The 9,988-nt window shown below is 45.9% G+C and overlaps 1 protein-coding gene across 3 annotated transcripts in view; it reads left to right on the top strand.

Annotated features, from left to right (window-relative positions):
- The first annotated feature begins 3,759 nt into the window (after positions 1-3,759).
- The window catches only part of gbe1b (glucan (1,4-alpha-), branching enzyme 1b), a 591,749-nt gene continuing 585,520 nt past the window's right edge, over positions 3,760-9,988 (top strand). For all 3 annotated transcript variants that reach the window (XM_072585795.1, XM_072585794.1, XM_072585793.1), the window contains exon 1: positions 3,760-3,949. In XM_072585795.1, the coding sequence (XP_072441896.1) occupies positions 3,855-3,949 (95 nt within the window). In that variant the 5' untranslated portion in view covers positions 3,760-3,854. The remainder of the gene's footprint in view (positions 3,950-9,988) is intronic.

Genomic DNA, 9,988 nt, shown 5'->3' with positions numbered 1-9,988 from the left:
ACGAAGGAATATACTCAAGCCCTGCATTATTTTTGAATAACACAGGAGCCTACAGTTCCATACATGGTAACAACTAGGCCAATGAGAGTTGACTTGCCAATCAATCGGCTTCCTTTTTTTTCCTGTAGTTTTAATTTTTGTGCTTACTTGAAATTTGGCATTCTCGTACTGATGAGTGCAAGGTGATAGCTTTCAGGAACATAGCTCGTCTATCAGCAAGTTCAAGCACTGTACTATCAAGTAACCATAAATAAGGACTTGTTTTATTTAAGCTCACTTCATCATAGACTGAATAGCAGGGGTGGTTGCTGATCCCAGCACACTGCCTGTTTAAGAAGCAGTAAGAGCATGCGATGAAAACACAGGGCTCTTACTCTGATCTTGTCATGCGGTGGAATGGAAATACTTGCTAGCCTGTAGGAATGGCTGCCTTTGACCTTAGATTCAGAATGTTGTGCAGTCTGAAATTAAAATGAGATTTGTAACTTGCTACTTTGAAGAGTTTGAACCTCTCACTCTTATTGCCCCCTCTGAAATTATATATGGATCAACATGTGGAATGTTTCCTCACAGAAGATTTTAGAATGTGGAGAGAAGATTTGTTAGATATTCACCCTTTGGCTTTCCTTCCATCATTTCAAAACAGAATTGATTATTTATATCAAATTATTTATTTTTACAATATTGTTTTCTCTCCTGTTTCACACAACTCCTTTATTATCTATGTCTTCCTTGCTGCTGTTCACAACACCATCATTCCTCCTAATTCTAGGCCACACCCCTTGCACATCCCTCAAATCTAGACTTCTTTTATCTATTCATCGGATTTGGATGGCACTGGCTGGGTCAATTATTTTGTCATAAACTTGTTGCTGAGTGAGAGTGAACTGCTTTCTTGAACCGCTGCATTCCATGTGCTGTAGGGTGACCGACAATGCCCTCAGGGAGAGATTTCCAGGATTTTGACACAGTGACAGTGAAGGAAAGGTGATATATTTCCAAGCCAGAATGGTGAGTGGCTTGGAAGGGAACTTGCAGTGGGTGATGTTTCCATGTATCTGCTACCCTTGTCCTTCCAGATGGAAATGGCCCTGGATTTGGAAGGTGCTGTCTGAGGATCTTTGATGAATTTCTGCAGTACATGTTGTACTTAGTATACACTGCTGCTACTGAGCAGCAGGTGGATGGAATGGATGCTTGTGGATGCAATGCCAATCGAACAGGCTGCTTTGTCCTGGATGGTGTCAAGCTTTTTGATCTTTTTTGGAGCTGCACCCATCCAGGCAAGTAGGGAGTATTCCATCACACTACTGACTTGTGCTTTGTAGGTGGTGGACAGGCAATGAGGCGATCTGCAATGAGCAGAATTACTTGCCTCTTACCTGCTTTTGTAGCTACAGTATTTTCATGCTTGGTCCGTTTCAGCTTTTCATCATGGTTTGGTGTGGGGTGGGGTGGGGTGGGGTGGGGGGGGAAGGAGGAGGAGGTGGGAGGATGCTGGGATCCAATGATGTAATGCCATTTAATGTCAAGGGGTGGTGGTTAAATTCTCTTTTATTGGAGGTGGTCATTGCCTGGTAATTGTGTGCCATTCCCTCAGTCACAGGGTCCAGTGCTGATCCTAATTCAGGGCCTGAGAAACTGACCCGAACATGATAGGCCGGTTTCTATCCTGGGCTCAACTATCAATACCCTGACCTGAGCACATAGGACCAATAGAGCCCAGGCCCCATTTTTTTTTGTACCCAGATGTACCCCACAGGCCTAGGGCTTGTTTATGTGGCATTGATGTCACTTTCCACTTGAGAGCCCGAGCTCATACAATACCCAGGTCTCATTGCTTTTGAATATGGATTACTTCAGTCTCTGAGTGGTTGGGAATGGTGCTGAACACTGTAATCATCAACGAACATCTCCACGTCTGACCTTAGGAATCCTTGCTTCAAAAGGCAGTCACTCACACCTCTCATATGGAGTTCATTTCTTATGTCCATGTTTGAATCAGGGATGGAATGAGGTCTGGAAGTGAGTGGCATTGGCAGAACCCAAATGAGTATCAGCTAGCAGACTATTGTTAATGACCACTTCTGTCAGTTTGCTGATGATACCTGTTCCACACTTTATGTATCCTTGTCTATTGTGTTTGTTGTTCACTAGAATTAGAAATAGAATGCCAAGTTGACAGAGGGCAAACTTGAACAAGGAATACTTTATTATGCAGCTTCACAGTCGGTTGGGGACTGTCCCTCTAGCTCCTGCGTCTAGGTCACCTTACCCATTCTCTTGAAGAGGCAACACATCTAATTACATACATAACATTATCCATTCTTGGTCTCAAATTCCACCCAAAATATTCCGTTTGCACTTGTCACCCTTATAACTGACTATCCCTTATACTGGATTAGTGGTGCTGGAAGAGCACAGCAGTTCAGGCAGCATCCAACGAGCAACAAAATCGACGTTTCGGGCAAAAGCCCTTCATGCTTTCCAGCATCTGCAGTCATTGTTTTTACCTCATATTTTTTCTCTCCAAACTAGACTTTCCTCATCCTCAGTAGGCTAACCTATCCATGAGGAGAAAGTGAGGACTGCAGATGCTGGAGATCAAAGTCCTAATCTCCAGCTTCCTCTTGAAAGGCTTTTGTTTGAAACGTCGATTCTCCTGCTCCTCGGATGCTGCCTGACCTGCTGTGCTTTGCCAGCATCCCACTCTCAACTCTAACCTATCCTTGACCCTTTCATTCCTTCCCATTTCCTTCTGCTGTTCACCAGCAAACCCTCCCTAATCACTTTCACACATTCCTTTCCCTTGAGTAAATCTCTATATTTCATGCCGATCTCTGCTTCCAGAAACTGCTCTCTAAACCCTCAGCACCTCTTCCAGCTGGCCCTTTCTTTTCCAAAGTATTTGCTCCTCACCCATCCTCTTCCAGTTTCTACTCCTATGGATCCACCACTCCCTTTCTTGTCCATCCCCCAGCATCTCCATTCTCTTCCCTTCCCCTACCAGTCCCTTTACCCATTATCCCCTCCACGTCTCCTCACCTGGCCTGCTCCCACTTCACCCAGATCATTTCTCCAATTCATCGTTCTCTCACCTTTCTCTCCAATTCAACTTCCTCTCAGATACCCAATGCTGCATTAGCCCCTCACACTAAGTCTCCTGTCTCCACCATCTCTTCAAGCCCCATCTCCTCCAGCCCCACTGTGGCCCCACCAGCCCCTCCCTTTTCAGCCCCATCCTACCCTTCCCACCCTCCCTCATCCAGCTTCATCTCCATAGTGTCCCCAACAGTCCCTCCCATTGACCCCCATCTAGCTCCACACTATCCACTCTAGGCCCAACCCCCACCTTCTGAACTCTTCCCCACCTATAGGCCTATTTGACCCCTCCTTCTTGCCCCACCCTCTGACCTTTCCTCTCTCCCTGACCCCACCCACTCTGACCCTTGCTCTCCCTCTGGCCCCCCTGTGACCCACCCCCTGTGACACCTGCCCATGTGATCCTCTCCCCACCCTTGACCCCTCCCCTCCCCTCCCCACCCCACTTGACCCCACCCCTTTCTTAACCCCACCCTTCCACTGGCCCCACCCCTCCCCATGTGACCCCACCTCTGCCCACCTGACTGCGCCCCCTCCATAACCCCGCCCACCCACTGGCCCCACCCACTCTCCATGTGACCCCACCCCGGCCCTTCTGACCACGCCCCTCCCTTAATCCTTCCCTTCCACAGGTCCCGCCCCCGCCCCGCCCCGCCCCCTCCCCATCCAGCGGTGATCGGTGGTTCGGTGTGTGATTGTTCTCCCTGGCCGGTTCCTGTGCTCTGTCAGCGCCGTGCTGTCCTGTTGCTAAGATGGCGATGGCGGCGTTGCCAGTGGAGGCCCAGCTGGACGGGCTGCTGGAGCTGGACCCTTACCTGGAGCCGTACAGCAAGGACCTGCGGCGGAGGTAGGAGAGGCCCAGCCCCGGGACCGCTTGATGCTCGCTGCACTTTAACCCGTTCCTGCCGGGAATCTATAACCAGCCAAACTACCCCTAACCAGGCAAACTACCCCTAACCAGGCAAGCTCTCTGTTAACCAGCCAAACTCTCCCCTAACTAATCGTCCCCCCTGCTAACCAGCCAAACTCTGTCCCCTAACCAGCCAGTCCCATCACTAACTAACCTAATTCCCCAAATACCTAACTCCTCACTAAAGCGGTAACAAGCTGACCATTTTTCTCTTGCTCGCCTCCAAACTCATTAAATCTCTCCTGTAACTTTAATCAACTGCCCAGCCTGCATGTAGGGCTGCAGTGTTAGCTCTACCGATGTGCTTTGTATTCCCAGTGCTCTCAGTTGTTTTTTTTTTGTCCTGATAAACCAGTTAGAGCTCACTCTGAAGGTGAAAGCTGCAGCCTGTGTCCTCTTGCCCTTGGGTGCTGCCCTTGCCCGTGTGTCTGACAGGCCAAGCTGCATTTGTCCTTGCTTCAATTGCCAAGTTAAAGGGCATCTTGGTTCAGCTGCTGTTTGTTTTATGTGTAATCCTGATTACTATTCTGTCTACTTTGAGACCACGGCTGTAATTCAAATCCACTGAAAAATTTTCAAGTGAAACTGGATACTGTAACCTTATTTTAACATTTACAACTTTGAAGTAACTATTTCTTGCTTTTAGTATACTTCTTCCCAACTGCTCTCACCTTGCGAAACACTTTCCACACCTTGTCAAATGTTGGCATATGGGATTGTGGCTTTGTTGGTTGATGGTTGTTCTCTGAAATCAATAAATAATGCATTAACATACGGTAGAGAAACAAACACGAAAGAAAATGATTAATTGAAAAGAAAAAGAGAAATGCTGAGTTGATTTTACCACTGTACACAGTTTACACAAATATTAGACAGCCTGATTCAATGTCAGGCAATTGTCAGCCCTCTTGCCAAGCTGCTGTGAAACGTCGATTCTCCTGTTCCTTTGCTGCCTGACCTGCTGCGCTTTTCCAGCAACACTTTTTTATGCTGTGAAACTGGCCACTGCAATGTTGTTTTTAATTTGTTCATGGTTGTGGGTTTTGTTGCCTGGGCCAGCATTTTTTTTCTCATTCCCAATCTCCTGGAGAGGGTAGCAGCAACTTAGAGTCATTGAGATGTACAGCATGGAAACAGACCCTTCGGTCCAACCTGTCCATGTTGACCAGATATCCCAACCCAATCTAGTCCCACCTGCCAGCACCTGACCCATATCTCTCCAAACCCTTCCTATTCATATATCAATCCAAATGCCTCTTAAATGTTGCAATTTTACCAGCCTCCTCCACTTCATTTGGGAGCTCATTCCATGCACATACCACCCTCTGTGTGTGAAAGTTGCCCCTAAGGTCTCTTTTATATCTTTCCCCTCTCACCCTAAACCTATGCCCTCTAGTTCTGAACTCCCTGACCCCAGGGAAAAAGACTGAGACTGTTCACCCTACCCATGCCCCTCATAATTTTGTAAACTTCTATAAGGTCATCCCTCAGCCTCTGACGCTCCAGGGAAAATAGCCCCAGCCTGTTCAGCCTCTTCCCTATAGCTCAAATCTTCCAACCCTGGCAACATTCTTGTAAATCTTTTCTGAACCCTTTCAAGTGCAGGTCAGGTGAATTGGCCATGTTAAATTGCCCATAGTGTTAGGTGCATTAGTCAGAGAGAAATGGGACTGGATGGGTTGCTCTTCAGAGGGTCGGTGTGGATTTGTTGTGCCGAAGGGCCTGTTTCAACACTGTAGGGAATCTAATCTTTCAGATAGGAAGGAGACCAGATTTGCACGCAATTTTCCAACAGTGGCCTAACCAATGTCCTGTCCAGCCGCAGCATGACCTCCCAACTCCTATACTCAATACTCTGACCAATAAAAGAAAGCATACCAAAGGCCTTCTTCACTATCCTATCTACCTGCGACTCCGCTTTCAAGGAGCTATGAACTTGCACTCCGAGGTCTCTTTTTATCAGCAACACTCCCTAGGACCTTACCATTAAATGTATATAAGTCCTGCTAAGATTTGCTTTCCCAAAATGCAGCACCTCGTATTTATCTGAATTAAATTACATCTGCCACTTCTCAGCCCATTGGCCCATCTGGTCCAGATCCTGTTGTAATCTGAGATAACCCTCTTCGCTGTCCACTACACCTCCAGTGTTGGTGTCCTCTGCAAACTTCGTAACTGTACCTCTTATGCTCGCATCCAAATTATTTATGTAAATGACAAAAAGTAGCGGACCCAGCACTGATCCTTGTGGCACTCCACTGGTCACAGGCCTCCAGTCTGAGAAACAACCCTCCACCACCACCATCTGTCTTCTACCTTTGAGCCAGTTCTGTATCCAAATGGCTCGTTTTCCCTGTATTCCATGAGATCTAACTTTACTAATCAGTCTCCCATGGGGAACCTTGTCAAATGCCTTACTGAAGTCCATATAGATCACATCTACCACTCTGCCCTCATCAATCCTCTTTGTTACTTCTTCAAAACATTCAATCAAGTTTGTGAGACATGGTTTCCCACGCACAAAGCCATGTTGACTATCCCTAATAAGTCCTTGCCTTTCCAAATACATGTACATCCTGTCCCTCGGGATTCCCTCCAACAATTGCCCACCGCTGATGTCAGGCCCGCTGGTCTATATTTCCCTGGCTTGTCCTTTCCACCCTTCTTAACTAGTGGCACCATGTTAGCCAACTTCCAGTCTTCCGGTACCTCACCTGTGACTATTGACATTAGAAATATCTCAGCAAGAGGCCCAGCAATCACTTCTCTAGCTTCCCACTAAGTTCTATCGTACACCTGATCAGGTTCTGGGGATTTATCCACCTTTATGCGTTTCAAGACATCCAGCATTTCCTCCTCTGTAATATGGATATTTCCTTACAGTCTATATCTTTCATATCCTTCTCTGCTGTCAACACTGATGCAAAATACTCGTTTAGTATCTCCCCTATTTTCAGCAACTCCACACAAAGGCCTCCTTGCTGATATTTGAGGGGCCCTATTCTCTCCCTAGTTACCTTTTTGTCTTTAATGTATTTGTAAAAACCCTTTGGATTCTCCTTAATTCTATTTGCCAAAGCTATCTCATGTCCGCTTTTTGCCATCCTGATTTCCCTCTTAAGTGTACTCCTATTGCCTTTAATCTCTTCTAAGGATTCACTCGATCTATCCTATCTGTACCTGACATAGGCTTCCTTCTTTTTCTTAACCAAACCCTCAATTTCTTTAGTCATCCAGCATTCCCTTTACCTACCAGCCTTTCCTTTCACTTTCTTTGCTTTCTTGTTATCTCATTTCTGAAGGCTTCCCATTTTCCAGCCATCCCTTTACCTGCGAACATCTGCCCCCAGTCAGCTTTTGAAAGTTCTTGCCTAATACCGTCAAAATTGGCTTTTCTCCAATTTAGAACTTCAACTTGTAGATCTGGTCTATCCTTTTCCATCACTATTTTATATCTAATAGAATTATTGTCGCTGGCCCCAAGTGCTCCCCTACTGACACCTCAGTCATCTGTCCTGCCTTAAATCCCAACAGTAGGCCAAGTTTTGCACCTTCTCTAGTAGGTACATTCACATATTGAATCAGATAATTTTCTTGTACACACTTAACAAATTCCTCTCCATCCACACCCTTAACGCTGTGGCATCCCCTGTCTATGTTTGGAAAGTTAAAATCCCCTACCATAACCACCCTATTATTCTTACAGATAGCTGAGATCTCCTTACAAGTTTGTTTCTCAATTTCCCTCTGACTATTAGGAGGTCTATAATACGATCCCAATAAGGTGATCATCCCTTTCTTATTTCTCAGTTCCACCAAGTAACTTCCCTGGCTGTATTTCCGGGAATATCCTCCCTCAGCACAGTTGTAATACTATCCCAAAAACATCACTCCCCCTCTTCTCTTGCCTCCCTTTCTATTCTTCCTGTAGTATTCGTATCCTGGAATATTAAGCAGCCAGTCCTGCTCATCCCTGAGCCACGTTTCTGAAATTGCTGTGATATCCCAGTCCTATGTTCCTAACCATGCCCTGAGTTCATACGCCTTCTCCATTAGGCCTTGCATTGAAATAAAAGCAGTTTGATTTATTAATCCTACCTTGTCCCTGCCTACCCTGACTGTTTGCCTCACTTCTGTTCTCAACTGTACCAGTCTCAGATTGACCTCTTTCCTCACTATGTCCCTGGGTCCTCATCCTCTCTGTCTCTCTTCCCCCCCCCCCCCCCCACCATACGAGTTTTTTTTTAACTGCTGCAGTCTATGTAGTGGTGCACTCAGGTTACTATTTGATCTGGGGAATTTAAATTTTTGTCCCCAGTGGTAATGAAGGAGTAGCAATTATAGTTCTAAGTTAGTGTACTTTGAAGGGAAAGTTGGAGGTTTTCCCAGATATGTGCTGCTCAGATCACAACACTATGTTCCTTCTACTGGCTTACAGGCAGGAATCTAATCTAAAAAATTGAGGACTCATTAGAGTAGGTCTGAGGTAGAGGAAGAGCGTCTGCAGGACTGTTTAGAGTCGGTGGACTCATATTCAAGAACTCAGTGGCCAACCTAAATGAGTATGCCACTCCTGTTACAGAATTCATTTATAAGTGTGCAGAAGACTGTGTGCCAAAGAAGGTAAAAACAATGACTGCAGAAGCTGAAAACCAAATACTGGATTAGTGGTGCTGGAAGAGCACAGCAGTTCAGGCAGCATCCAACGAGCAGCGAAATCGACATTTCGGGCAAAAGCCCGTGCCAAAGAAGTTAATCTGAATGTTCCCCAAATGGAAACAGTGGGTGAACCGGAGGATCCACTCCCTACTTGAAGTCCACATCTGAGGGATACAAGTCAGGCAACCCTGACATCTATCGGAAATCTAGGTCTGACCTTTGTAAAGCCATCAGAAGCCAAGATGCAAAATCAAACTAACCTTGAGACCCATACCAACCACATGGATACCCATTGTTTGTGGCAAGACTTGCATGATATAATAGGCTACAAAACAAAGTCACAGAATTGTGGGCAACAATATATCCCTGTCTGCTGAACACAATACATTCTATACTCGCTTTGAATGGGTCAATGAAACAATGTCACCTATCCTAAGAGCCTTGGAAGCACCTGTACCCACAGTCACTGTTGCAGATTGACCTTCTTGAGAGTGAACCCACAAAATGACTGGTCCGGATTGAGTCAGATCCTGTGTGGACCAGCTGGTGGGAGTATTTGCAGACATCTTTCCTTACTACGATCTGAAATTCCCACCTGTTTCAAGAAGACTACCCACAACACGGTGCCAAAGAAAAATCATGATGTAGAGGTGCCGGTGTTGGACTGGGTTTGGCAAGATCAGATAGGATGAGTTCTATGGTGCATCTATTAAAAATTGGTAGGAGATCTTGTGGACAAGTCACATTTCCTTATCTTTCTGAGAAAGTAGAGGTGGTGTTGTGATTTCTTGACCATTGTGGCGGCTATGTCAACTGGAATATCATCTGATGAAAGAGCAGCGCTTCAAAAGCTTGTGATTTCAAGGAAAAATTATGCAGTGTGCCTCAATGACAACTGCCTGGTGGCTAACTATGAAGTGGTTCAAGAGATTAGTTGTGGCTCACATCAACTCCAGCCTACCAAACTCTCTTGATCCTTTGCAATTCGCCTGCCGGTACAACAGGTCCACAGTAGTCGTCATCTCCCTGGCCCGATACTCATCCCTGAAACATTTGTGTAACGAGATACCTATTGTCAGGCTCCAACTTAGTTCTGCTTTCAATGCTATCATTCTAAACTCTCAGACCTTGGTCTTTGCTACCCACTCTGTAACTGGATCCTTGACTTCCTGACCCATAAACCACAACCAGTAAGTAGAGGCAGCAACAACTCCGCCATAATCCTCTAACCGGTGCCCCACAAGGCTGTGTACTCAGCCCCGTAATGTATTGCTTGTGTACTCAAGACTGTGAAGCCAAATTCCATCCCAACTCCAA

Source organism: Chiloscyllium punctatum, chromosome 15 (assembly GCF_047496795.1).
Source record: "Chiloscyllium punctatum isolate Juve2018m chromosome 15, sChiPun1.3, whole genome shotgun sequence".
NCBI classification, from domain to species: Eukaryota; Metazoa; Chordata; class Chondrichthyes; order Orectolobiformes; family Hemiscylliidae; genus Chiloscyllium; species Chiloscyllium punctatum.
The sequence above is the reverse complement of the archived record's forward strand: the minus strand, read 5'-3'. Positions and strand labels throughout refer to the sequence as shown.